Source organism: Tubulanus polymorphus, chromosome 2 (genome assembly GCF_964204645.1).
Source record: "Tubulanus polymorphus chromosome 2, tnTubPoly1.2, whole genome shotgun sequence".
Taxonomy (NCBI): Eukaryota; Metazoa; Nemertea; class Palaeonemertea; order Tubulaniformes; family Tubulanidae; genus Tubulanus; species Tubulanus polymorphus.
The window spans coordinates 27,565,542-27,592,142 of record NC_134026.1 but is presented as its reverse complement, the minus strand read 5'-3'; the positions used below and the strand labels follow the sequence as shown (position 1 = coordinate 27,592,142).

Here is a 26,601-nt window from a genome sequence, read left to right as displayed (position 1 = left end):
GATCCGTAAACAGCCGAGCAAAGTTTTGATTACCCGTATCGATAGTCTTATAACCTCCGATTTATTAGAAGCGTTGCATTTTGTAATGATCTGTTTTATATGACCCAGCAAAAATAAATGGTATACTAAATGAATATATTAAAGAGATTTGTATTGCGATAATGGTGCGACAACCGTTTACCACAAGATCACGAAGCAATTTCTACACCCAGTAAAACGACGTTGTTTTAACTCTCTGGGTCCAGTTCCACAGTTCGGAGTTAAAATTTGACACTGAGTTAACTCATTGAAAATGAACTAATTTTAACTCAGAGTTAACTCTAACTCACATCTGTGGAACTGGGTCATGATTTGTATCTGTTAGATTGGTCGTAATTAGAATAAACGTCAATACGACAGAAACGCGAAGCTAAATTTTATCATTTCGTATTAAGCCTTTCATTTGATTAATTCAACGAAATACGCACTCGATTAGAGATTTTGATGGTGTCGTGGAAACCTAATTCAATTAGATATAACGATAAATGAATTTCTATTGTGTAAAACTAAGTTTTCTTCGACAACTGAACTTGACTTGCTAGCGAAGTTGAACCGCGTAACTGATGCATTTCAAAATCAACTGAACTAGACAAATTGTTCCCGTTCCGAATGCACCCGTTGCCTCCACAAAAATGTTCGTAACGTGAATTTGACGTATAGATGTACAAACATTGTTTTACCTATACTGAAACTGAATCTTTGCTTTTAGAGAGCTGACAGTCTGAGACGGATGTTGTAGGCTGTACCACCAACATTGGCCCATGTTAAACACTCAAATACCAAATGTTCATGTCTCATTGAATTAGTCCATCTGGAAATATAGTTTACAAACGTCTCAAAAACCTAACAACAGCTTAAGTACTATTTCCCACATTTACAAAAGAAAAGTGGCATAGAGTTACGAGATTTTTAAGAATACAACACACAGATCTCAGTTGACCCAAGTATTGCACTTAACGTTTGCTTTATCACAAAAATTCCACAAAAATGCATTTTCACACTTTGGTAACTTATCGGTTATAGTTTCCAGTGCAAACAAAACGGCTTTTATTTCAAATTCAAACCCTAACCACGGTATTTTGGCATGTTTTAATAGGTATTCCATAAGAAAATGGAAGGCAAAGACACATCAACCTGTACGATAAAAGCAAGGCGTTTACTGCGGACTCCGAAATGTGCGCGGTGTCGCAACCACGGTGTCGTCTCGTGTTTGAAGGGCCATAAACGCCATTGTCGCTGGAGAGATTGCCACTGTGCAAACTGTCAACTGGTAGTCGAAAGACAGAGAGTAATGGCTGCCCAAGTTGCTTTGAGAAGGTAAGTCGTCTCAGACAGACTTAGGATTAAAAGAACGGCTTGCGGTTACAGGACGAAAATATATCGCATATCTTGCCTGTGAGTCGCTACTCACCAACACATTCCAAGTATATATGAATTTTATAATATTGCAGACATCAAGCGAATGAAACTGTCTCTTCATCGGCCGCCAAAGTGCGATTGAAAAATGCCACCACGCTCCTTCAACAAAGGAAAATACTACAAAAGAATCTCCGTAGTTTACAGCAGAGATCGCTTTCGACAGATATTCTTAAAAGTGCGTATAAAATACAACATAGACAACCTGATTTTCAATAATATATTCCAAGAATCCCCGGAACATCTAAAGGCATAGTCATTTTGTAGTCTTAAGTATGATTATAAACATACAATTCATTGTTCTTTTTTAGGTTATCGTTTAAAGCCGCAAGCTGGTCTGGTGACATCCGAAGTAATAGCTTCTAGAATTCCAGTCATGAATGAAAGGATGCGCAAGCGGCGCTGTTTTGCCGACAAAGATTTGGAGATAATCATGTACGAACGTGAGAGACTTATAGAAAACCATCAACTGTCAGCAGCGAAGGATCTTCTTGCGAAAACAACAAATGAAAAACTAACCGATTCATTTGCAGCTAGATTATCTGAAGGAACGGGTAGAAGCGCGATGGTACTGCTGCATCGGATGTTCCCAACCATAAATCCCAATGTAATTGAACTTCTATGGCACGCATGCGGAGGCGATTGCCAAAAGGTGTCGCAGAGGATCGTGGCCAGTTTATCATCGACGAAACCCCCTCTTATACCACAGACACCTGCTCATTGTTCAAAACAGACTTTTATCAATCAACCGAATCTGAATCCTGGTGATAATCAGTACTTGCACCTCCCTGTCCTGGGTGCTCATGCAAAATCAGCGTTCACGCCGATTGTTCATAAGCCCTGCGTTAATCTAAGTGTTCCTCAAATCCAACCTTCACCAGCATCTGATTCGACTACAAAAGCTGCAAGAAAACCCCTACTGAAATTTTCAATTGAGTCGATAATTGGAAAATGAGTCCGAAATTAATCACTTCCAGTTGTTTCTACATAATCGTTTTTTGAGCGTTTCCTTTACATATATATGCATTATTAGTTTTAAAGACAATAACCGATGGGTGTGTACATATCTGGATGTATCAAAACAAAATTTGCTTCCATCTTTCATTTCTCGCGATGACAAGAAGTTCGTCCCGTATATTGCTAGGTATATGAATTGTCTTCTGCGATAGTGCTATATAGGGGAGGATTTTCAGTTTATATTATGATTTAACCCTTGATGTTCTAAGGACCGAGTATATTGACAGACAATTTTCAGTGTATCCAAACTAGTATAAATTCTCCTCACTCATGGTTGCAGACAAGAAGGCTGTATAACTTATGTATTTTTGTGTAAGTAAAATTGCAAAAATATTCGTGTAAATACGACATTCGCCGATATGTTATTTTGTATATTATTTTTTTTTTCACTCACATTGTCTAATCTTAGACTTGAGTTTGTCAAATAAATACCTGTGTACCGGTATCTGATCATGTAATGACGACTGTGTTCATCTTCATTGGTACATTTAGAATGTACTTCTGCTTACATGTCCACCTTTTTAATTATAAATAAATCTGTAGGCTTTAGAATATAGTAACAAGCTTATATTGTAATTTTCATATCATAATATGATTTTGAAATCGTATGTGGTACTTATTAATCATATGATATCAATGCGTCAATATCTCGCTGTTGCAAGGTGTCGAACTCATTTCCTCGATATCCCCCGTTGATAGGGACAATGAGCTCCGTACAGATGTAAATACAATGCGTGGCATGAAATATCTGATTAAATATCTGTTTCCACGAACGATTTCTATTTTCATAATCAGATAGGTCGGAGACTGCGTTCGTTGAAAATGAATTTGGAAAGGCCTATATACCCAAGCCTTCATTCTGATACGGAAATGAACTTTGAAATAACCATCTTTAGATTCAGTGGACCGTGGCGATTACCTATCAGAGGGCAATCTGAAATTATGTAAAAACTTGTGGTGTCTTGCCTCCGAACAAACAGTTACCATGGAAACAGCCGGTGATCGCGCCAAAACGTGGATGATAACGAGCCGCTTTGGAGCGTCACGCGCGGTGTTTGGTTCCATTCTGAGGGCGAAATCATCGTATTTATATACATTCCCATCAAACTGTAAACTCATAACATAATTACATTGATACAATGGTCGTTGCGAGTTTCTAAAAATATATTCGGCTATGAAACTAAATGTCAAAAGCTGAGGATATGAAAGCTAGAAAATATCAAAGGTGATTGCGATGAATCCCCGAAGCCATCGCACAACACTTGCGAAAATTGTTTAGCTGACGATGGAATGAATTTTGAATTTCAAACTTTCCGATGAAGGTGAGTTTTCGTTTTGTTGATTGCTCGTAGGTTCATCGAACTTCGATATAATTTGTGTCGTAAATTTCCAAAAACAGGCCTATAGTTAGACCCTGTTATTCTTTTGATTTATTGAAATCTAATCTACCAATCAAATAAATAACTAACAGGGTCAATCCCTATTTCAAGGAGAACTCTTTTATGCAAATACGTAAATCATATCATAAAGAATGGATCCAATCCGAGGAACTTGAATTTTGATTATAAGCGAGCTACATTGACATGTTTAATAAAGCTAACCATCTGACAAATTGTATCTCGAATATCGTACGTATTTATCCATATTCAGCACACCTAGAACAGATGGTCTCTTAAAGGACGACTCATTGCAAAGATTGTGGATTAGATTAGATTTAGAAATGGCCATTACGTAGTTCATATTGCTCTCTACAAGTACCTGTGTAATAAGCTGTCGTGACAAATAATAACATGAAGCGATCCACCAGTTTATATCACTGCGCTGAAAACGATTAATTATCAAATTGCATTTGGAGAATCATTGAAAGGACGTGAGACTGCATCCAGCAGGCTGAACTAAACGCGTTTTATTCTATATTTTTAGCAGCATGGAGATTAATCTAAAAAACAACGTAACAAATTTTACCATCATATTGTTTGGTGTTCCTGGAAATAGCACGAAGAATCAAAGCTTTGGACGAAGTGATTTGTCTGCACTTATATACATTATCGTTGTACTGATGTTTTACGCTTCCGCTTTGGTGATCCTCATGATTAAATATATGAAAGGTGAACAGAACGAAGCACGGTTGTCGTATTATTACGAGGAATTCGTGAAGAGGGAGGGTTTCCAGAACAGACTGCGTCGGGCATCGGTCACGCAGACGAAAAACGTTATTTGTGCTGGTCGAGAAACATGTGTATGAAGGATGGATTATCTCCTGGTCGTGATAATTATTCTGTGGACGGACATGGGATAGAGGATAACAGTCGTTTTGCGAATAATTCAAATTTCCAAAAAAAACATTAACGGGATGTTCTGGCGATGTGTGTCCTCGGTGTAACTCCAAGGTGTGTGTGACCTTGGAGAGAATCAGTCTGATAACTGTAAAGGTGTGACCCGAGCTTGTCGATACAATTCATGAAAATACAGAGAACGTATGGATATATCTGCTTTATATACATCAGTATTACAGACACGATATGGAATACATACGTACCAACAAACGCACAGCCCATAAAATTACGATTTTAAAGTATTCATCAAATTCTTTCATTTTGTACCGCTGATGCTGCAACTGTGTCTCATGAATTTTTCAATCTCGGATATTGTGACATAATTTTGAGAATATAACGGCAAACTTCAATTCATCGTTTAGTTAACATTTCTGAAGATGCAAATAATATACGCATATCAAATAGCAAACATTGTAAATTCGGTTTAGTAAAATAAGAATTGTCGTATATTTTTCCCACGCAACGTGTATACGAAATATATTACGAACGCGAATACAAGGCAATAATACATATAAATTCTAGAATTCCCGGCAAGTGGTACAGAATATCAAATTGATATATTGCTCGAGGATTCGCGCTTTTTACCCCAGTACACAAAAAGGAAATTCATTGTCCCATTGGCCATCTGGTTTGCAAGTTAAAATTGGATCTCCCATGATGATGTGATTTTCGTTATTACAGAAATAATGAATTCTCGTTCCGGGAAGATAGAATATAAATCCAACTTCAATCATGTAATCAATGGAATTGTCACGGAATGGAACAGGACACGTCACTGAAAAAAAAGAAAATATGCATTTAGCCTGGACTATTGAATTCAATGATTGACTGATTAAAATCTGATACCTCTGTGAACTCAGTGAATTGGTTGGTTAAGAATCTTATTATTTGTACCTCGAGCTGGTGTTGGTATAATTTCTTGTTGAGGATTAGTCGTTATTTCCAAATCCTCGCTCCCTCCACCGGATGCACCAGATTCTCCTTCCATAAACACGCCACTGATAACAACTGTAAATACAATAATGTATAAATCTGCTTTCTCTTTTTTTGTACACGTGACTACGTTGAAATAACCTATTCAGTAAAAAAATCAAAGGCATGTCTGAAAAAATGATAGCTTGAATAGGAATATTCATAAGACATTCATTGGTGCGTCTACCTGTCGGTACAGGGCCATTGCCCAAGACAAAATTTATCCCAATTAGAAGGAACACGAAGCTTCCCGCAATCATCATTATGTCTTGGCTTTTTTGCGACGGGATTTAATTATTCCACATGAATGACAAATTCTGACGTTGTTGAGAGATACGTATTTTCTATTTTATCGCGTGAGATTTGATAAATCGTGTGATTATCAACACGTGCTGACAACTATAGTTGTTTTAATAGTGAACTGTAGCGATTTGACGAAACCCTTTCGCAATATGATTATGTCGCGTTAATGTTCCTTTAGAAATCTAATTTATCAATTTTTTCTGTTTAGCTTTGAGTAAAACATGAACTTTTTGGAAGATTCTCGTCATTATATGAAATGGTTACACATTGTAGTGCCATTACGGATAGAGCAATGATAGTGTTTATCTACCCCAACCTTTGTCTAACGTTGCCATGTTAACGGTTAATTAGTTTCCCCTGGCAATACGTTTTCGATGGTAACTGTGTCGTCAGACCCCGTCGGAGGGGGGCTGTTGATGATCTTTGGTGTTCTTAATGTCAGTTAGGCGGATGAGGAGTGCGTTGTCGTCGGAGATGTTTGAATCGAATTTTAATGGTTAGTGTTTCTGCTCTATGCAGTAATTACACGCGATAGTCAAGCAAAAGTCGGCAACATTTTCCTAAATATGCAAACATTTTCAGAGGTTTGATATCAACGCAATCGAGGGGATGTGTGAAGACACGATGTTATCACGATATATTTCTGGAGAGCAATCATTTGTTCATTCTACTGGCGGTGGTAATTCAGTGACTTTAGTTCTACCACACATAACCCCCAAAGCACCAAACGTGTTCCAGGTATATAATGTCAAACTTCATTTGCGTATTTGAGTTGCCAAGTGTAGATATTAAGTATTTTCCCATGTTCTTAATTAGCCGGCTTCAGATATGCGGAGACAAAATGTATTAGATGACTTGTCTAATTATCTAAACAAAAATCGTCTTCAAGGTAAAATATGGTATTCGATTTATAATTTCATCGAATTTTTCTCCAATCGCTGCCTACGTAATCATATATTTTCTTTCTTTAGATAAGTATTTTCCGCGGGTCAACAAAAAGAAAATAATGCCCCCTTTGATTTCAAATTTAAAAAACTGCAATTATCAGTACGTTAGATTTCATAAACCGCTAGACAACCGGATGCCACCGTCGAAGATCCTACGACAAGTTGGAAAAAGAGAATCGTTTTCAGTAAAAGATATTTTACCAGGAATCAGTGTAACAACGGAGAAAAAGTCTGATGATCCGCTGCCAATACCTAAAGTCCCTCGCGTCGCTAGACCTATTGATATCGTAGGCACAAAATGTACTCCTTTGCCTCCAATTCCGCTAGATGTCAAGAATTGTCAATATCGTCATCAAATTCAAAACATAAGTGATGGTTTCAATAAAAAACCGACTCCGGAAATTAAGCATAGGATGACAAACAAGAAAAAAATTTATCACATGAATGACTTATTTCCGGAATTAAATGAGACCGTTTTCAAAGCAAAGAACAACACGACGCAAAATAGCACAGAGAATTCCGAAACTGTTGGTGAAAGTTTCTACCTTAAATCTAATTCATCGTCCTCTAACGAAAAAAGTCTTCCGGAGGTTGTCGGCAAGAAAATGCTTACAGAAGTAAAAACAAGAAGAAATACATCGACTTTGAAACAGTCCAATATCAGTAAAAAACAAATAAATGATTCCACAGAAGAACCTATTCATTCTCAGAACATGACCATTGAAATAACCTATCATCATAAATGATTAAATATATAAGTTCTACTTTGTAGTTAAAACATCAATGTGTGGTATATGTTTTTATGTATATGTATATGTAATTATAAGGTATATGTAATTTTAGCAATAAAGCAACTATTGATATATTGACTATTTAGAGATCTTCTTTTTTCGGAGTAGTCTAAAAGGCCGAGTCCATCGGCCGGTCGGGCTCCGAAGCGGACAGGTTAATCGTCGATCTCTATATACAGGGTAACTGCACTGCATTTCAGGTTACGCATCAATCTTTTCGAATGAAAAATAAAAGAATTTGAATGACACGATGATACGCCGGCCGGATTAACCGGACCGCGGGCGGGCAGCGTATAACGCGTGCTGGCGCCATCTACAAGAAAACAGTTCAATTCTATATACATTTACTGCGATCTCAAGGTCGTTGCCTCTTATTTACTGAATTGAGTTTTTCTTGCGTTTTTCTTATCATAGCAACATTTGTCCTTACGATACGATACGAATTCTTATCATTGGCCAGTCCCGAGAGACGATCCAGCCCCTACCAATCTTCATAGATTAGATAAGTCCAGCGAATATTTGCTCGAAAATTTAGTCCTTAAATATTAAGCTAAAAAGTACGTCGTTACTATTATCTATACGAAAACGAATTTGACAACAATCCGGGGCGGTCGAGTGCACCATATCATACATTCCTACTGTAACCGCTACCATGTCTAAAGATACAAATGTGCAAAAAGCTGAGCCAGAGGAAGGAATACTGCCAGATATGACAGTTGATGATTGGGTAAAATCATGGGAAGAAGGTGATATTGGATTCCATCGAGATCATGTTCATCCGTAAGTTTTAGGCAGTTGAATAGAAGTTAAGAAAGATCATAACGGCGGCTGTTGTAGGTCGGCCTTATAACTCGATTCTCTGCTACCACCATTGTCGATTAAGTCACCAAAGACCTGTCAGTCTCAATGTCAATGAGTTGCATGTGTTCTAGTTTCTGCGATGCAACCATCTATCCAGCTACAACTAACACATGCTGCTGTTGCGACTGAAACTAGTCGCACTGTTGCGTTGCAGTTGACCTACTTTCTCATATGCAACTGATCGCAAGCTGTTAGATGCAAAGTCAACCCTACACCCGCAGGTCATGCTTCAAGTTGGATGTTGAATAATGGTATACATTTTATTATTTTGTAGTTTGCTGCTCAAATACTTTGACAGAATTTTGGGAAATAAATCTGTTATGAAAGTATTTTTCCCAATGTGTGGAAAATCTGTGGATATGAAATGGTAAGAATCATTACCAGGTATATACCCTGGTATGTTGTATCATTATCGTAATCCTTTATTGACTCCTTCCTATTCGACATTCTATTAGGCTTGCAGATAAAGGGCACTGTGTTTGCGGAGTGGAGTATGCCGAAAAAGGTGTAAAAGAGTTTTTCGATGAACAGAATTTAGAATTCACTGTGACTGAAGTACCTGAAGTCAAGGGAAAGTTATACAAGGTCAGATTGGTGTTGTCAAAAAGTAATGTGTTTAAATTATTTGATCTGATTCTTATGATTTAAAAATTTTCTTATTTTAATAGAGTTCTTGTGGAAAAATTAAAATATACTGCTGTGACTTCTACAATTTCACAAGGTTAGTCAAAGCCTCGTCGCTTTATATTCGTGATTTGATAAATGTAACAATTCCTATGGATTCTTCATTACAGCAACTTAGAAGGTAAATTTGACTTAATTTGGGATAGAGGCTCATTCATCTGTTTAGCTGAATCAGACAGAACCAGGTAAAAATACATTAATAAATGAATACCTCAAATTAATGGAATATCGATTCCCTTCTTCATGTACTTAATGTTGTGGATTACAGATACAGTGAAATAATCAAGTCGTTATTGGATCCTAGTGGAGTTTATTATATCGTTTCATACTTTTATGAAAAAGATGGAGGTAAATTGTGTCAGATCTCATATTCCATACTTTTTCATTGATAGACATCATTTTAAACTTATATAATACTCATACTTTTTTTAGTTCCTCTTTATGGTAGTATGAATGGAACAGAGATGAATCAATTATATGGTATGTAAATATAATCATTATTACTTCAGTATATATTTTGTAGCAACTTCAAAGATTGAAGTTATTTCCCCTTTATTCAGGTGATGTCTGTGATATTGAAACATTAGAACTAGCTCCAGCAGATTGGGCACCACTGATGGGTTTTGATATCAGGTTACAATCCGTCAAGAAAAGGTAGGTATTACCACTTCATGCTTGAGTCTATCCGCCGCTTCATACATCGCAGTATAGATTGCACAATAAAGTTTTCCCTTTGCCTACATTTTAATCTGCTCTGCTCCCTTTAATTTATATCAATAGCATAATAATCAGTTGTACCCCATAGATGTAGTATGATCATAACTATACACAGTGCTGAGGATCTAACACCAGTTGTAATACTGACACAGTGATAGTAACCCACACTACTTGTGTTATGTATATTACATTATTTCTAGCCTCCAAAAACTGACGATTCAAACCACAATTCTCACAGTAAGGTATGATTTACCAAACACCTTTCATTCCATTTGATCCCAATCCCTCTTTTTACAGCGGTGTAAATCACATTCTGTTAAGGCTTCACGTTTTCAGTAGGTGCAATTTCTCATGCATTGTTCACGCACTCAATGAACTACAGATATCATTATTTACAGAGATACAGCAGACAAGCCAGCGTTGTCTAATATATTGGGAACAGGTGACTGGGAACAAAAATGGGATGCTCCAGTTCAAGGGTTTCACCTTAATGAGCCAAATCCGTAGGTTTTCCTTCATAATCTGTATCTAAAAAACATAGTAATGATGCTGTGCCAGATAAATTAAAGCAATTATTTGGTATTTTCAGTGTTCTGGTTAAAAACTCCGATAAACTTCTAGCAACCCGGAAGATAGACTCGAAAGTTTACCTACCAATGTGTGGTAGATCAAATGATTTGAAATGGTTGGTTCCAGCAGAATGGTCAAGTATGGTATTGCCCTATGTGAGTAATCTCATAAATATAAATAGTGCAAGTCTTTTGCTTTTGCAGGTTTTATGAAAAAGGTTACCATGTAGTCGGTGTAGAGTTCATAAAGAAGGCAGTTGAGCGTTTCTTTACTGAAGAAAAATATGACTACACTATTGAAGAGGTTCCTGAAGTAAATGGAGCCTGTTATAAGGTAGGCTGGCACTTTCTGGCTGAATCGTATGTCTAATGAAATTACCCACAGCACTAATTTCAATTTTTTTTTGTATAGACAACTGACAATCGTCTGCGGATTTATGTTTGTGATGTTTTTAAATTTATGGAGAAGTATGAACATTTGCAAAAAAATTCCAAAAATACGTATATTTGGCCATTTACCTATAGCATTCACCGATACATGTATTGTTAATACTTTTTTTGAAAATTTTAGACAAATCGAATTTGATTTTGATGTTATTTTTGACCGTGGAGCATTTGTAGCTATAAATGAAGTAGACCAAAAGAGGTACGTATGAAAACTTGTATGTTTGATGATCGCTGTTTTTCAGTGTAGCATCATATAACGTTTATATTTTGTAGATATAGTGAACTAATGATTGCATCTATGGCCAAGGACTGTCATTGTTTATTAGTCACATACCTGTATGATCCCACTCGCTATGGGGGTCCACCTCATTGTGTACCTAATGGACGTATTGAAGAATTATATGGTAATTGTATTCTATTCAAGGGAATTTATTTATCAATTCAATCTTCTTCAACTTAAAAGTCTTGTCTTCTCATTCACACATAGGTAAAGACTGTGATATTGAACACCTAGAGCTGGAGGACATGACGCCATTAAGCCAAAAATATCGTGAAAGCTGGAACCTCACTAAAATTGAATATCGAAGTACTTTCATCAAGAAACACGCATAGATATACTAGTATATATGTTGTTAAGTATCGATTATTATAAACGTTTTAAGAATAATATATGGCCAAAAATTAAGGGCAAGAACAAATTGAGAAATTCAATGTACATCTATAATGTATACAATTTTAATTGAAGAACTAATTCAGTAAATTTGCAACCTATATTACGTATTTTCAGAGCAAAATTTTGTAATTAGTTAGCAATCCACTCAAAAAACGATTTCATTTGTCTATAGATCTATAATATTCACATTACAAGGAATAAAAAAGACACAAGTACATGTATTACTGATAAAAACATATTTCAATTCATTATTTGTTGTATGATGTTGCAGAGTTCTTGGTTATTCACTTGCTCTCGTTTAGTTTTTTCCAAACGATTGCTTAACTCAATGGCTAAAACATGTTTGCACTGAAATAGAATCATCATATTGAGGAAGGAAATCAGTGAGCTTAAACAGGGAAAACTGATTCAGTGAATTATTTGGGTATATATATTTACCATGATGTGATCGTTCTTCTTCAGCACTGTAAAAAATTAAAATTGTGACAGTTGATTGCAATATCAATACAGGTACTTCCGTAATTGAATAACTAAATGGATACCTGAGAATTTATATGCAGGGCAACAACAGAAGTTACTATTCTCATAGCAAGTGTAGGGTGTGCCTGAAGTGCCAACAACCTGTAAATATATTGGAAAGATATACAATTAAATTAATAGTTAAGAGGATTAAGAGGAACTGGGCTAAAGTATCAAGTTTAATCGGCACCTGATAGACTTTTCTTCCTGAAGGACTTTCCAAGGTTGTGACAGCTTCTTTATCAACAAGATCAAGAGCAGACAGTAAGGGTGCTTGGAAAACAAACCGAAGGCTGTAAACATACATGAAGATAAATCCTAGTAGTAAAAACATCAATCAGATCAAAATTATGCACAGATATCAAACATATATACATAATGACAACTTACGCCGATAAGACTTCATCTGTTACTGAAATTCAAAATAAAATTCAATATTTCATCATGAACGACTTTATCACTATGTTATGTATGGTTGTTTTTTATGAATGCATATCAGTCACGGATGGTTTGAGACCGGTGGATCCTGTGCAAACCTACATCTTCCATGCTCTCTATGATTTCTTGAAACCTCATTCAGGAGTTGTTCTATAGTTTCATTCATCATATTTCTATCAATTATCATTCATAAACCAGCAATTAACAAGTGGATAGAATGGTTATTGGTTATAATAGTAGTTAGTAGCCCATTCGAATTTTATGTCCAGCCCACAACCTTGAGTCTTGTACTGTACCAGTGCTGCCACCTCGTGTCCATATAAAGTAAATAATGACAAAATCTGACTTTGAATAATCATTTTTATTAGAAAACTTTAAGTAAAATTCATACATAAATCATACGTTAAAACTAGATAAAATATATGGCACCAAGCGCGATAACATTAAAATGACTACTTTTGAAACATAGTTCAGTAACTCAAAGCACCAGTCAAGTATTTCCAATCATCTGGATGATGTTGTAGAACTCCTAGGCCTCCAATTACTGTATCAAAACAATCACAACCTAATTTCTTGATCTGTTCAATCAAACACTTCAATTTGTCCTCTGGAAATTCTACAAAATAGTACATAGAAATTCTTAACCTTATTGAATACATTCCTTCTCTGAGTATGGCTGGTATAAACTAACCTGGTGGAATCAATGTTAATGTGCAACCTCCACCTCCAGCTCCCGTTAGTTTAGTACTCAGTTTATACTGCTTTGTAACTGCACAAATCTGATCTATAGACGGATGACTTACTCCTAATGATGCCAGTAAATGTTGATTTATATCGACCAATTCCTATAAATAAATAGACAATTCTAACCGAAGGGCTAACTGCATATCATCTCGCTAAACCGCAAAAAATATAGGAGAGTGAAATCTATCCAACAATTAAAAGTACTTATCAACTTCAACATATTATGGGATTTCGTTTTCTATGCACTTGTTTAGTGTCCACATACTTGTAATTCGCAGTATATTTTTTCGATATTTGATTCCGTCTTGGAATAGTCAGTTAGAAGAATTTGACAACGGTGTGATATTGCATCAATGGCTTGTAAAATTGGCTCCATCACTGTTACATACTAAAACAAATATTAAGTTAGACGCAACTGTACATAAAGATAAAATTCCTCCGACTAATTGAATATTCTGGTAATAAAATACATACATTTTCACATCTCTTGAATACGTTTGTTACCAGTTCTTTAGTACTTCTTTCAACTCCAGTGTTAGTTAACAGAATCCTTATTTGAGGTATGCTAAAAATATATGTGATAATTAAATATTAACATTTTCTCATGAAGGAACGAAGGAACGAATGAACGAGCGTGTAATGGACACAATAAAGTAGCACTCACTTGCCCAACTGCATCATATCTCCCAGCTGGAATGATAAAGAACCACCTATAAAACACAATTTGAAACTTAAACCAAGGGCTTATCGATTTAATTCTGTGTTTTAATAGAGCAAATTCGACTAACCAATTCTCAATTACCATATGTGCTAGTTGAATTGTCGATCCCAGAAGGTTTTTTATGAAGTATCACCTCCGACTGATAGGACCAGGAATTGATGAGGTTTAATTCTTGTTTAGTCCACTGAACAGTAGATTGATTGTAATCATGGCTAACAGGTCGTTGTGGAATAGCACCACAATACAACAACAAAGCACCAGCTAAACAGGTGGAATAAGCAGCAGAGGAACCAAGACCAGCGCCAGTCGGTAAATGGGAACGAACTTCGATATCTAATACAGGAGGATCACTGAAACAATAAATCAATAACTGTTCTGAATTACTAACTATAGGTAATCAAAAGGCTTTAATTTTCTACTTTAGTTCAGTGACAATCTAATCAAAAATACCTTAACTTCCCCAATATTCCCACATAAAGATAAAGAAATGATATAACAGCTAAATCATGCGTGTCTTTACACATCATTGGGATATCCATCAGTTGAAAAAGGCTCTTTAAGACGTCATCAGTTGGTGGACAAGGCTTCATAGGATCACCTAAAATTAAAAAAGTACTGGTTACAATTGCAGCATTTGGGCATTCTAGCCCTTCAAAGAATAGGTACATTTAAACATACCTGCATGAGAGTTGAACAGCTGAATAAACGCATCATTCATCGGCCAAGATATTCCTAAACGACCAATGTCGGTGAAAACGGCTGTTAATTGAGTGGATGCCGATTTCTTCAGACGCACTGAAGTTCTGAGGTTCAAGCTTCCAGCTAAAGCCATCTGCGAAAAAAAACAAAATGTATCTATTGTGCTATTTGTGCAATCATTGTATCTGTTGGTTATCATTCATATAGTTATCTAATGATAAGTGTGATAAGGTGAAACAACTTTAAGCCAGTATTGGTCCAGCTGGCTACTTAGCAGTGTGTGCGGGCAGCATTTCAATGCTGTTGAAGGTTGTGAGGTTATATGAAGTCCTATATGCGCAGGGACTAGTCTTGATGGTGAATGAATAAAAACCAGTATCAATACAATGACCAACCCCAGTGTCACTGTAGCCGTGTAGGCCTAAAAAACATTGTTCTTTTTGACAGTGACACTGGGGTTGGTCATTGATACTGGTTTGGTATCGCACCACTGGTTTTCATCATTCATTATCAATTGTGACAAAATGTGCTTAAATTTGAACAAACAATACGTTTAGTCTTAGGAAACCAAGATCAGAACGACGTAGGCATAGGCCTAGTAAATAATCAATGGGATTGAAACCGTACGGTGGCGCCACCTAAAAGAGACAAATTCTACTCGGCGTAAAAAGTCACCTTTCCATGAACAACTGCGTGCTCACCATGCAATATGACTTTACCAGGGGCTGAAACTACGATATACTCGCGTGATTCTGACATTATGATATCATTTGGGGTCTTTAATAGATGCTTTATTCGGCCTGAACAGTAATAAATGGAGCGGCATCTAGTTTTGTTCACGCTGTGGAGCTTCGAATTGTAGTCGTTACTACCAAATTCAACTCAAATTCAAAAGGGTTTGTTGCCATATTACTCCAAGGGCGTCGAGCCGAAATTATTTCTGAATGAAAGCATGACAAAAAATTAAAATTGCTTCTGATGGCAACGATATGTGCTTGTAAAGGGATAAGAACCTGTTTGATTTGTGAAAATAAATGTGTCCCTTTAGTGGGAAATGAGCATCAACAAAGTCAAAGAACACTATTTAACGTAAGAACTGTTTATTACACAGTACCGGACTACCGACCGGTAGCCTTCACTGAGTAAATCAATTCAATCTCAACCATTTATTTATTGTCTAAGCATCTCGACCGTTTAGCCCTTGTATGAATTTGGAATAGGCCTGCCACTGAAAGGGGTTTTAATGTAATAAATTTTTCAATTTCAGGATGCTGCTAAAAAAGAATTTGTGTACTGTAATATCTGCAAAAATGGATTTCTTCTAACGCCATCATGTGTTAACAAACATCCCGATCATTCAGATGTTTCAATAGAATTTCCAGGTATTGAACTGGTAGAAGATTTCATTGATGATATTGAGGAGTCAAAAATTTGCGCAGAAATTGACCAAGTTCAATGGATTGATTCCCAATCTGGAAGAAGAAAGCAGGTATTATAGAGAATCCACTTTTCCAAATCTAAAATATCAAATGCAAAACTTAAAGAATACTGCTGCATCTATCAATCAGTACTAATGTGATATTGATATGCTTCAATTTTAGGATTATGGTCCAAAAGTGAATTTCAAGAAAAAGAAATTACAGATGAAAGTTTTTTCTGGATTTCCACCATTTAGTGAAGCATTAGTTGAACGATTTAAGCGTGTACCATTACTGAAAGAAAACTTTATCCCGATTGAGTTGTGCAATTTAGAATATACCCCCGAGCGTGGTTCAGCAATTGATCCACATTTTGATGACTTTTGGCTATGGGGTGAAAAGTTAGTGACTTTGAATATTCTGTCTGACACTTATTTATCGATGACTCGTGACAATTCTGATATTGAAGTTTTAGTGCCATTACCACGCCGATCATTACTGGTAGTGTACGGACCAGCGCGTTATGAGTGGAAACATGGAATCCATCGACATCATATTGAAGCCCGTCGTTTAGCGGTGACTTTTCGGGAATTGACTCCGGAATTTCTTCCTGGTGGTTTACGCGAAAGTGATGGGAATGTTTTAATACAGACTGCAATGAATTATAATGGCATTTCAGTTGGTTGTATTCCTAATAAATAATTGTTGTATTTGATCTTCTGAATTAAGCTTTTTAATACTTGAACTTGAACTGCATTTTTTGCAGAGGGGCTCGTCATATCAGAGTTGTAGATTAATGTAAAAACGATAATCTATTAATCCAATGTCTATAATGTATATAAAATAACTTTATATATTTATTATTATGTTACATATTTGTTATTTTATATATACTAAAGACATTGGATTAACAGATTATCATTTTACATTAATCTACATCTCTGATACGAGCCCCTGTGAATTTTTGGTCCCTTTTTTGGTTGTATTGATAATGATAATTGATAATGCCCAATAAATGATTGTGATATTTGATGTTTTTAGTTAAAATTTTTCTATGCACCTTCTCGGGTCCGCCGAAAACCCGCGAAGTGAAAATTGTCTCAATCGATAAGTGCTGCCACCTTGCCTTCGTGGTTCCCTGTCCCAAAAATGACTTCAATGCTGATTTTGATAAAATCGATAAACAAGTAATCATAAGTTTCTTCAAGAAAATATCTTCATATTTTAACTTGCCGGTAAATCACTCATAAAACGCATTGGGACTTAGTTTTAAATTTCTGAAGTTTCAAAACTTTTTGACACCTCCCAAAATCCCGGGCGCATGCGCGAAGGACCTATTTGCTAAGATGGCTTCCATCGAAGGAAAACAATCGGAATCGCGCTGGAAAAAGGTCTTTTCAGCGATCAAAGATACAGAGTTCGTACAAGAAGAGGCGATTAACGCTAAAAACGAACACCTTATCAATGAAATAGAAGCTACGGATGGATCGTTAGCGTCTGCTTTGAAGTAAATATTGTATTTTAGGACACTTAAAGTTTACTTCCGGGTTCTCTTTCGACTTTCTAAGCCCAGTCTCGACTCTCTTATCTGTCACTGTCAGGGTCCTAACAAATGTTTCTTTCTGTACCTCTACAGATTTGAATCTAAAGTGTGGAGGGATTCAAAATGAACATCTTTCCCCTCCATAAATTGTATTCGTTGGCATATTTAATGAGTCTGGTGCAGCCAGCCAATGAGAGATCATATAAATCAGGCCAGATGTGAATCTGAAATAATCATATCATCCTGGCTAATTTTAGCTTCAACAGTCGCATGTAGCATATTCAATATGGCGGATGTGTACTGTGATAGATTTAAAATTAAAGCTAGACCGACAGACAGTTTAGCTGATCAGGAAAATCTGTTACATGAATTAGAAATTGGTGAGACTGGGAGTATAGCTGTGGTTATTAGGTAGGTATGGAGACTGGAGAAGGTCAGTGTAGCGCTGTCACAGATAGTGCAGAAGCCATTAGTGTCTAATGTTATTGTCTTTATTAAGCAAAATAATACATTGATACTAATGATAGAGACAATAATATGTGACTGGTATCAACATTAACTTGGCCTTCGGAGTTCTTGGATTTAGCTGTCATTATCCTATTTGGATCAAATTAAGACACATATTTGAATCTACTGAGAACTGGAAATGATGGCAAATTTAGGCTGATAGTGAATGTTTTGACCAGGAACCTTATTAATTTCCAGTACTTTCAGAATTCCATTTCTAGTAGAAACATGATCAATTCAACAATTAGTAGTGATACGGCATCTTAACCCTCTTGTCTCAGGAGAAACTGGTGATTAGTATCAATGGTTTAAGTTATTGGTTAATGGTTATTGATGGTGATGAGATTCACTTTAAAATGATCAACTAAAAGAATATCCAGAACTAGGTTTAAGATTTAAGGAGAAAATCATAGAATCAGGTTAATTGTATTGGTGTTTTAAAGATAAGCTGTAGGTTAAGAAGGAACTGTAGAATTTGAAGACATCAACATTGACCTCATATATTTGCAATTTCCTGCTGACCTGGATTCAATGTTTATTCTATTTTATTGTGATTGATAGCATTTTGTCCTGGTATGCATGAATTTATAGTGTCTATTGTAACTGTTAGTAACAACGGTTCACATCTTAATTCGGTAGCTAAATGCATTCATTCCAGTTTTTTTAAGCTAAAGTTGAAAAAATTTTTGAAATGTATTTCTAGATCTGTATATGAAAGTGATGAGCCTCCTACAAAGTTTATGGAAAAGCTTGACCAGCGAATCAAAAATCATGATAAAGAAATCGAACGTATGTGTAATTATCATTATCAAGGATTTATCGAATCAATTAGAGAGCTGCTGCAGGTGCGAACAGATGCTGGTCGCTTGCAGGTGCGTCATGAACAGATCCCTTTGCAATTTGTCATCCATAATCTTATGTTTAAATATTTATTTGATTGATGTGTCCTTTTCAGGAGGAAATTCGAAGTATCAATGAATTACTTCAGGTATCCGGTAAAGCTTTACTAGAAAAAGGTGCAGAACTGATCAATTGTCGTAAGATACAGAAAAATATAGCATTAGCAATTGAACGTCTGAATTTGTGTCAGCCAGTATTACAGACTTATAAAACATTAAAGGAACAGATGAAACAAAAAAGGTAATAAGACTTTTGACTTGAATATAGGGTGAAACCCCAGTCGCCCCATCCATTCAAATCAATTTTCAATTACATGATCATCCAGGTACTATCCAGCACTGAAAACATTAGAACAATTAGAACATACTCATTTACCTCGGGTTCATAAATACAAGTTTGCGCAAATAATGGCGGAACAAATACCAAAATTACGAGAAGATATCAAAGAGGCTTCAATGTCAGATCTGCGTGACTTCCTAGAAAACATACGTAAACACTCGTCCAAGATTGGAGAAATTGCCATGAAACATGTAAGAAAATTATCATTTATTGTTATTCATTAAGCATTCACGTCAATTTCTTGTTAGATGGTGTTTATTGATATTATTCTTAGGCTGCTGAACAGAATAATTTTGATCCAAGCATCGCTGTGACTAAAGAACATATATTAAAGCGAAGAGCCCCACCTCCACCTAATCCATTCTCTGGTGAAATTGACGATCCAAAATACTTAGCATTGTTACAAGCGCAGAAAGATGCAGAAAATGATGAGGTAATGATCGAGTAGATATTTCTGAATTGTCATTCAGCTTGCATGTTTAACCAGAATGTAGACTCAAATAGTTTTTTTTTTAAACCATAAAAATGAGTAGAAATTCTAGATCATTTACTTTTACCGTAGCTTACTGGTATTAGAAGAATTTTTAAGGAATGATCTTCAAAGATGTTGACTTTTGGTAGTTATGCATGATTCCATTTGATTTACTTAATTTTCTATATATTCTGTGTCCTTCAGAAGTCTAGTATTATCCAGGTATGTAACTTAAATGTAGTACATCATTATGTCGTCCTATAACTCCACTGCTAGGCTATTTGCTTCTGCAGTATGTGATTATTATGTATAGTTGCTGTATCTGCGAAATTCTAAGCAGCTTCTCATGTCAATTTACATTATGATAGCAAAATGTTCTTGGATATGTATACGCTCCTTTTCAACGTTTCATTTTTCTTCTCTGATGAATGTTGAATGTATCAATGATTTGTCTTATCGGGTTTGTCATGGGTATGAAATGAGTTGAAGATTTTATAATTAGAAGCTTTGCAATATGCATTTCAGCAAATATTCTTTGTAGGAGAAATAACCTGTGTAAGGCTGTGCACACGTTAAAAATCCTATTTAATGCGAATATTATTAGTAATTTGCATTTGTACTCTGTATATACTGGTATGTGGCTGACTTGTGTACCCGGTATAATGATTATTTAAATCTGATTTCTGTAATCCTTGAAAACGGTCAATCCCTTTACAAATGAAAATCTTGTAATATTTGTGTCTAAAGGTCTTAAGGATATGTAATTTTGTAGGAGGTTAGTGCTCAAGATGTGGTTGATTTTGCTCCAGTTTATCGGTGTTTACATATATACTCAGTATTGGTAAGTATAAGAAATGGAACTAGAAATGATCTGGTGTACTTTGTTGAAACAGTCGGATGCCCTTCTTGGTCGAATCATATAATTTTGTTGATGTGGCATATTTTTCAGGGGGCACGCGAAACATTTGAACTTTATTACCGCGGACAGAGAACTCGGCAAGCTAGATTAGCTTTACAACCCCCACAGAATATGGTAGGAATTATGATAGAGAAATGTTCATATTTTTGTCTCTAAAGTTAGTTATGTATTCAGATGCTCTTTTACATTAAATCTCATCTCGTTTGCAGCATGAAAGTATCGATGCCTATAAGAAATTTTTCCATGTTATTGTAGGGTAAATATTGTGAAGATAGAATGATCCGCTTTGTTGGTTGATATCGTTGTACTAACATTCTGATTTAATTTGTTCTTGCCTAGGTTTTTTGTGATAGAGGATCATGTATTAAATACAACATCTGGACTAGTCAATAGAGCATATATTGATGAGCTATGGGAGATGGCCCTCACAAAGTTGATAGCTGTGTTACGAACAAATTCGGTTAGATTAACTTGTTTATGTACCAACTTAGATTTGATTTGTTATTCCCTGTACAGTACCTGACTTTTCAAAATGTTTCAGGTGATGGTGACAGATCCACAGCTGATGTTACAATTGAAAAGTCTATTACTACTACTTTCTATTACGTTACAAGTAAGTACTGACCGTGTGGGGAAGATATCTTTGAAATTCTGTGAAAGATTGGCACGAATTACCGGTATAAATTTCAGAGTTATGGATTCCCAATGACTCAGCTTCAAGATTTACTGCTGGAATTGAAGTGAGTACATTGAAGCTATTGAAGCATATTAGTAGTAATGATTAGCTATTACTATCCTGTTTATTTCTTTTTGGTTGTTGTTTTGATAGAGATCAGTATAATGAGGTGCTAATGAAGAAATGGGTGACAGTTTTTGATGATATATTCAGCGAAGATAACTATACACCAATATGTGTGGAGAAAGAGGAGAAGTATTTAGAAATCAAGGCTATGTATCCATTCCATGATGAGCAGTTAGATCAAGTATGAAATACATATGAAATATTCAAGTATTACCTCAGAACTATTTCTAATTGATATATTTGAATCAATGTGCATAATTTTTCAGGCCCCTTTTCCGAAGAGATTCCCATTTTCTAATTTTGTGCCAGAAATTTACATCCAAGTGAAGGAGTATATCTACGCATGTCTCAAGTTTTCTGAGGATCTGCAGCTAAGGTGAATACCAAGCAGACTCTAGTCTTGATACCAATATTCAAGTTATTTGAAAATTTAATCCTCGATGCTTTCATTTCAGTAAAACGGAAATAGATGATATGGTTAGGAAATCGGCCAATATTCTACTAACTCGGACGCTAAGTGCTTGTTTGCAGTGTCTGATACGAAAACCTAGTCTCACCTTACTCCAGGTATCAAATGTCCCATTTTTTATTTCTAATCTGATAGGCCTAATTAAGATTTATGCTACATGTACTTCTTGCCATGTGGCTGAAATTCATAATAATTAGTTCTTGTTTTCAGCTCATACAAATTTCCATAAATATGAATTATTTGGAACAAAGTTGTGGCTACTTGGAAGAATTCATTTCTAATATCATAGGGTAAGTTGAACATGTTCATTGGCTTATATTGTTTACAATAGAATAAGTTTTATGTGATTCTATATTGATCACCTGGTATCATCTAACAGTTCTGATAAGGACAGTGTCCATGTCGGTCGATTGCATGGAACAGCGATGTTTAAAGATGCAAGAAGCGCTGCAGAAGAGCAGATTTATACTCAACTTAATAAGAAGATAGATGAATTCTTAGAAGATGGTGAGACCTGATTGCTCTCTCATGATTCTTCATGATCGCTTCTCTTTAGATATTTAAAACTTCTATGAATTATTATGATTATTTGTTTACATTTTAGCCACTTATGACTGGATGATGTCAGAAGCTAAAGGAAGTGCCAGTAGTTATATGTTAGATTTGTTAGCATTTCTACAATCAACATTCATGTCTTTCACGAATCTACCAGTAAGTTTCATTCTGCTTTTCCGCTTAACCTCTTCCTTATTTTTTCCTAGATCTATCACAAATATAAGTTTATATGTGTTGTAGTGATGTAACGGTATCGGTAAATTGGTTCTTTTTTTTTTAATAGAAAAATCACTTTATTCTATATGTGTTATTTTAAGTCACTCTTCTTGTAATTAGTTTCGTTTAAATCACTCGCTTATCAGATTTGGTTCACACAGAATATTGTCACAAACACAATGAACTTGTATGTAAAGATTAACTTCATATTAGGATAACCAAGATTTCCAAAAGCGTTTTATAAGTATGTTATAGTAATATAGTAGACTTATGTCTAGAAAGGAAAAGGTAATTATAAGGTAATTCAGTTACAACCCACATGGAGACAAAAGAAATCACTGAAACTTTATGTTGATTTTTACTTAACATTTGATAGGTGTATGATGTTTTTCCGGGGATAAGCATGCTCACAGAGAAATATTTGGTAAATTGCACGCACAATCAAACAGATTGCACTCACAAACGACTTGATACAATGTTGGCATTATATATGAGTTGTCCACAACTAAAATGAACTATCTATATATACATATGCAGTGTATAATAACAAAGGCTTTGAAAACTTGCTTTCTGCATGTCGTCAAACTAGCCAATTGCATTTCAAAGAGATAGCATATGTACTGCAATCGTGATGAGAAATATCGTTCATACAGTCACACAAGCTGCATATTCACTGAATGATATTGAATATACGGTTACATTGTAAACTATACAAAACAATTGATCGTATCTATCGCATGAAGCCTTATTTGTTGCCTGACTGGTTTGATTATCTGTTTACATTAAAATTTGAAAGGTTTTTTGAAGCATAATGTTTACACTTTTGGAAATGGAATATTAACTTCTTAACTCAGCAGCTCTGAAATTCTAAGCATACAGAGTGCATTTTGTCATGTATTGTTATTTCTTGGCTGTATGACTTACGCATATGATTTATTCATTCTCTCAAATCTCTGTGCATTCTGCTGGTTAAAATATGTTTATTCAAAGTGAAAATTCTAAAATTTTGATCAGAACTACTTGCATGCTTTGTTTCATTAACTTTTTCCTGCAGTCTGCATGTACCTGGTCTATAGATCAATAGCTATTCTTCCTTTAGTATGAGTTATATATTCATATATTCAATACTTCCCTGAGATAATTCTAGATATACTCTTAGTAGTCCATTTAGTATCTTTAATTTACTGAATTTCAGATGAAATCTATTTTAATCAAATGTAGTACGCAGCTAGAAAGAAAGCCAGCTATTTTGGCATATTGTCACTGGCTATATTACAGCTTCTGTGCTATAATCGAAATTTCATTCAATGCTTTGTTCATTTCAGCAAAAAGTGGCACAAACTGCTTGTATGTCGTCATGTCAACATATCGCCCGTGCTTTGATGGAATTTCTTGTAGATAGTGATGTCCCTTGTTTAACTATGGGTGCAATTAATCAACTAAATCTTGACCTCATGCAATGTGAAGGTATGTTGTGGTACCGGTATCTTTGGATCTAAGGCACTGCAGAATCGTTCTCTCCACTCATTACATTGTAATTATTTCAGTTTTTGCAAGCTCGGAGCCGGTTCCTGGATTCAATGAGGGTACACTACAAATGGCATTTATGGATTTAAGACAGGTTAGTTTTTATGGAATGCTTACTAACCAAAACACAAACATTAGAGTTTAAGGTATAGATCGAAACAATTCACATACTCATCTTCATTCTTGTGGTATCTACAGGTGTTAGATCTATTCATAACGTGGGATTGGTCGACATATTTAGCAGATTACGGTCAAGCGAAAAGTAAATATCTGCGAGTCCATCCAAATACTGCCATTACACTGCTGGAGAAGTAAGTATTCATCACTGTGGCTGTCAACAGTCAAATGTACATTTCATAATTTAATGGTATTTCATTCTTCTGTAGATTAAAAGATGCTGATAAGAGAAAAAACAATTTATTCACATACTTGAAAAAAAATGAAAAAGACCGAAAACGATTATTAGAGACTGTTCTTAAACAGCTACGAGGCTTACAAAATGGGACTGCATGAATATGATAGCCAACACGTTAACTTCCTTCTTTGTTATAATGGTGCTTTTATATATGAGTTCAGGGATGAATGCAAGATGGATGACTAGCCTTTGTGTTAGTAAAATCTCACATAGTTAAGATACAACATGAAATTTCCATCCACATATGATATTACTCGACTCACCTGTGTGTAGCTTTATATGTTCCAAATAAAGTTACATCATTAATGTTCTTATGATGTATTTACAAAATATTGTATGCCTATCACAGTTCATCTCTGTATGCCTGACTGGTTGTATCAGAGCTCGTTCCCTAAATAATTTCATGAATATTATTTCATAATTTCACCTTCCCTTTGAGTACTATGTTGTAAGCCCTAGTTGTTAATTTGTTGAGAGGCTATAGTTTGTTTGCTGTTTTTATATCCCAAGGTCCTATTTTACAATATGATATTTGTTTATCTCATGATTTGTTTTACCTAATCAACTCTTTTCTAACCTTATATCCTGACAGATCATACATTTTATTGAAGCAAATACATAAATAGCTGTAGTATGCATCTTAAAATACCATGAACACTGTGTAAAATGAAAATCCTCAATATGTATTCAAATATTGTGAGTTAATGTGATTTTTCATGAGTGAAAAATTTTGTCGATTTTAATTGATAATCTGTGATGAATGTACATAAAGATTGTGTGAGTGTGATACATATCAATGTCTGTCCTTACAGTCAACCAGTGTTTTATTTACCTCTACGAACTGGTAGTTTCAACATACATTACCACAAACAATTTCAAGTTTGCAGTACCTATCAGTAAAATATCTGGTTTGTTGTTTTTTTATCATTCAATGAGACGACTTGACATTGAAAGTGGTCCTAGTTATTGTATATTCCATGTAAATTTCTTTGAAGGCTGTGATTGTTGAATGATGTCTGAATTGTGTGTGTGTATAGTTTATACCAATTGTGTATTTATTGTTTTTGTATACAGTGTGTACATATTAAAGTGCTTCACTTCAAGGGGCGGATCCAGGAATTAAGATTGAGGTGGGGAATATCCGAGGCCTAATTGTACCTTAGAGTAATCAGCCAAGGATGTACACACATACTTGGTACATGACTGCACGAACCTCTTTTTGTGGGTTTTTGAAAAAATGATCATTTTCTGAGAATGTAGAGTGATTCTATGACAAAATCACCAATATCATCAATAATTGCCACTGTATGTGTTTCTTGTGTAAATTGTGAGAATGTTATTTTGGCAAAAAAATAGAAGGGGGCAGGCCGCTTTGGCCCAACCCCTTGGATCCGCCCCTGACTGTCAATATTAATCTCCATTTTTCAAAGGAGTATCTTCAGTAAGTACAGTAAGGTATGAATAACGTATGAGTAAAGAAAAAACTAGTCACCAGTTTGTTCATTTAACTCTTAATAATTTCCTGATTTGATGCCTTTCCGCTGCTTTCTTATGTGAAATGAAAATAAAATAAACAATATGCCTGATGCAAATAAAACGAGTGAACATTATATTATTTGTCTATAT

At 35.4% G+C, this 26,601-nt stretch overlaps 7 protein-coding genes across 15 annotated transcripts; 4 read left to right on the top strand and 3 right to left on the bottom strand.

The window, feature by feature from the left end:
* Positions 1-1,150: 1,150 nt before the first annotated feature.
* On the top strand, positions 1,151-2,410 carry LOC141899133 (uncharacterized). The gene is made up of 3 exons (XM_074785288.1): positions 1,151-1,356; positions 1,491-1,633; positions 1,767-2,410. Exons 1-3 carry the CDS (start codon positions 1,151-1,153, stop codon positions 2,408-2,410), a joined length of 993 nt encoding a protein of 330 aa, XP_074641389.1.
* A 2,611-nt stretch (positions 2,411-5,021) lies between these two features.
* On the bottom strand, positions 5,022-6,114 carry LOC141900287 (uncharacterized). Of its 2 annotated transcripts, XM_074787098.1 has the most exons (4): positions 5,968-6,114; positions 5,703-5,816; positions 5,488-5,583; positions 5,022-5,179 (listed from the first exon to the last, which is right to left on the bottom strand). In XM_074787098.1, coding segments are annotated over exons 1-4 (288 nt in total). In that variant the 5' UTR covers positions 6,044-6,114; the 3' UTR covers positions 5,022-5,177. The 2 variants fall into 2 exon arrangements, with proteins under 2 accessions (XP_074643199.1, XP_074643198.1); XM_074787097.1 differs by lacking the exon at positions 5,022-5,179 and having other exon boundaries at positions 5,194-5,583.
* A 2,069-nt stretch (positions 6,115-8,183) lies between these two features.
* Positions 8,184-11,866, top strand: LOC141898626 (uncharacterized). Of its 2 annotated transcripts, XM_074784639.1 has the most exons (16): positions 8,184-8,601; positions 8,957-9,049; positions 9,138-9,267; positions 9,351-9,403; positions 9,477-9,551; positions 9,635-9,714; positions 9,799-9,846; positions 9,927-10,020; positions 10,284-10,325; positions 10,482-10,586; positions 10,673-10,768; positions 10,857-10,986; positions 11,065-11,120; positions 11,224-11,298; positions 11,373-11,503; positions 11,587-11,866. In XM_074784639.1, the coding sequence occupies exons 1-16, from the start codon at positions 8,474-8,476 to the stop codon at positions 11,709-11,711; spliced, it is 1,461 nt and encodes a 486-aa protein (XP_074640740.1). In that variant the 5' UTR covers positions 8,184-8,473; the 3' UTR covers positions 11,712-11,866. The 2 variants fall into 2 exon arrangements, with proteins under 2 accessions (XP_074640740.1, XP_074640741.1); XM_074784640.1 differs by lacking the exon at positions 10,284-10,325.
* A 94-nt stretch (positions 11,867-11,960) lies between these two features.
* LOC141898628 (zinc finger SWIM domain-containing protein 7-like) lies at positions 11,961-12,995 on the bottom strand. The gene is made up of 6 exons (XM_074784641.1): positions 12,832-12,995; positions 12,682-12,703; positions 12,482-12,584; positions 12,315-12,393; positions 12,211-12,236; positions 11,961-12,120 (listed from the first exon to the last, which is right to left on the bottom strand). The coding sequence occupies exons 1-6, from the start codon at positions 12,914-12,916 to the stop codon at positions 12,013-12,015; spliced, it is 423 nt and encodes a 140-aa protein (XP_074640742.1). The 5' UTR covers positions 12,917-12,995; the 3' UTR covers positions 11,961-12,012.
* Positions 12,996-13,140: 145 nt separating this feature from the next.
* Positions 13,141-15,750, bottom strand: LOC141899901 (mevalonate kinase-like). 3 transcript variants are annotated; one of them, XM_074786514.1, is made up of 9 exons: positions 15,651-15,750; positions 14,873-15,026; positions 14,645-14,792; positions 14,276-14,544; positions 14,138-14,183; positions 13,948-14,038; positions 13,739-13,861; positions 13,421-13,574; positions 13,141-13,345 (listed from the first exon to the last, which is right to left on the bottom strand). In XM_074786514.1, the coding sequence occupies exons 2-9, from the start codon at positions 15,024-15,026 to the stop codon at positions 13,200-13,202; spliced, it is 1,131 nt and encodes a 376-aa protein (XP_074642615.1). In that variant the 5' UTR covers positions 15,651-15,750; the 3' UTR covers positions 13,141-13,199. The 3 variants fall into 3 exon arrangements, with proteins under 3 accessions (XP_074642615.1, XP_074642613.1, XP_074642614.1); XM_074786512.1 differs by having other exon boundaries at positions 15,569-15,741; XM_074786513.1 differs by having other exon boundaries at positions 15,595-15,731.
* A 60-nt stretch (positions 15,751-15,810) lies between these two features.
* On the top strand, positions 15,811-17,077 carry LOC141900125 (alpha-ketoglutarate-dependent dioxygenase alkB homolog 4-like). Its single transcript, XM_074786873.1, has 3 exons — positions 15,811-15,982; positions 16,161-16,382; positions 16,495-17,077. Exons 1-3 carry the CDS (start codon positions 15,872-15,874, stop codon positions 17,011-17,013), a joined length of 852 nt encoding a protein of 283 aa, XP_074642974.1. The 5' UTR covers positions 15,811-15,871; the 3' UTR covers positions 17,014-17,077.
* Positions 17,078-17,675: 598 nt separating this feature from the next.
* On the top strand, positions 17,676-26,560 carry LOC141899280 (exocyst complex component 6B-like). 5 transcript variants are annotated; one of them, XM_074785478.1, is made up of 23 exons: positions 17,676-18,265; positions 19,065-19,233; positions 19,317-19,501; positions 19,587-19,791; positions 19,875-20,033; positions 20,277-20,294; positions 20,845-20,913; positions 21,022-21,105; positions 21,201-21,247; positions 21,331-21,451; positions 21,533-21,604; positions 21,682-21,731; positions 21,821-21,974; positions 22,060-22,169; positions 22,249-22,360; positions 22,473-22,552; positions 22,642-22,769; positions 22,867-22,973; positions 23,410-23,457; positions 24,359-24,500; positions 24,581-24,654; positions 24,759-24,871; positions 24,947-26,560. In XM_074785478.1, the coding sequence occupies exons 1-23, from the start codon at positions 18,045-18,047 to the stop codon at positions 25,071-25,073; spliced, it is 2,595 nt and encodes an 864-aa protein (XP_074641579.1). In that variant the 5' UTR covers positions 17,676-18,044; the 3' UTR covers positions 25,074-26,560. The 5 variants fall into 5 exon arrangements, with proteins under 5 accessions (XP_074641579.1, XP_074641580.1, XP_074641582.1 ...); XM_074785480.1 differs by having other exon boundaries at positions 17,686-17,818; XM_074785479.1 differs by lacking the exon at positions 23,410-23,457.
* The last annotated feature ends 41 nt before the right edge of the window (positions 26,561-26,601 follow it).

Bases quoted from the DNA above. Each gene is read 5' to 3' on its own strand.
- LOC141899280 (XM_074785478.1), top strand. From the start codon at position 18,045: ATGAGAGATCATATAAATCAGGCCAGATGTGAATCTGAAATAATCATA. The intron at 22,361-22,472 runs GTATCAAATGTC...TCTTGTTTTCAG, and splicing joins CTAGTCTCACCTTACTCCAG to CTCATACAAATTTCCATAAA. The intron at 24,501-24,580 runs GTATGTTGTGGT...TAATTATTTCAG, and splicing joins TGACCTCATGCAATGTGAAG to TTTTTGCAAGCTCGGAGCCG.
- LOC141900125 (XM_074786873.1), top strand. From the start codon at position 15,872: ATGGCAACGATATGTGCTTGTAAAGGGATAAGAACCTGTTTGATTTGT. The intron at 15,983-16,160 runs GTAAGAACTGTT...TTTCAATTTCAG, and splicing joins GTCAAAGAACACTATTTAAC to GATGCTGCTAAAAAAGAATT. The intron at 16,383-16,494 runs GTATTATAGAGA...CTTCAATTTTAG, and splicing joins AATCTGGAAGAAGAAAGCAG to GATTATGGTCCAAAAGTGAA.
- LOC141898628 (XM_074784641.1), bottom strand. From the start codon at position 12,916: ATGATAATTGATAGAAATATGATGAATGAAACTATAGAACAACTCCTG. The intron at 12,704-12,831 runs GTAGGTTTGCAC...TTTGAATTTCAG, and splicing joins TCATAGAGAGCATGGAAGAT to TAACAGATGAAGTCTTATCG. The intron at 12,394-12,481 runs GTGCCGATTAAA...ATATATTTACAG, and splicing joins CAGGAAGAAAAGTCTATCAG to GTTGTTGGCACTTCAGGCAC.
- LOC141899133 (XM_074785288.1), top strand. From the start codon at position 1,151: ATGGAAGGCAAAGACACATCAACCTGTACGATAAAAGCAAGGCGTTTA. The intron at 1,357-1,490 runs GTAAGTCGTCTC...ATAATATTGCAG, and splicing joins GCCCAAGTTGCTTTGAGAAG to ACATCAAGCGAATGAAACTG. The intron at 1,634-1,766 runs GTGCGTATAAAA...GTTCTTTTTTAG, and splicing joins TTCGACAGATATTCTTAAAA to GTTATCGTTTAAAGCCGCAA.
- LOC141900287 (XM_074787097.1), bottom strand. From the start codon at position 6,043: ATGATGATTGCGGGAAGCTTCGTGTTCCTTCTAATTGGGATAAATTTT. The intron at 5,817-5,967 runs GTAGACGCACCA...TTGTATTTACAG, and splicing joins CAATGGCCCTGTACCGACAG to TTGTTATCAGTGGCGTGTTT. The intron at 5,584-5,702 runs GTACAAATAATA...CTTTTTTTTCAG, and splicing joins TATACCAACACCAGCTCGAG to TGACGTGTCCTGTTCCATTC.
- LOC141898626 (XM_074784639.1), top strand. From the start codon at position 8,474: ATGTCTAAAGATACAAATGTGCAAAAAGCTGAGCCAGAGGAAGGAATA. The intron at 8,602-8,956 runs GTAAGTTTTAGG...ATTATTTTGTAG, and splicing joins CATCGAGATCATGTTCATCC to TTTGCTGCTCAAATACTTTG. The intron at 9,715-9,798 runs GTAAATTGTGTC...TACTTTTTTTAG, and splicing joins CTTTTATGAAAAAGATGGAG to TTCCTCTTTATGGTAGTATG.
- LOC141899901 (XM_074786512.1), bottom strand. From the start codon at position 15,652: ATGTCAGAATCACGCGAGTATATCGTAGTTTCAGCCCCTGGTAAAGTC. The intron at 14,793-14,872 runs GTATGTTTAAAT...TTTTAATTTTAG, and splicing joins GCTGTTCAACTCTCATGCAG to GTGATCCTATGAAGCCTTGT. The intron at 13,346-13,420 runs GTTAGTTTATAC...ACTATTTTGTAG, and splicing joins ATTAACATTGATTCCACCAG to AATTTCCAGAGGACAAATTG.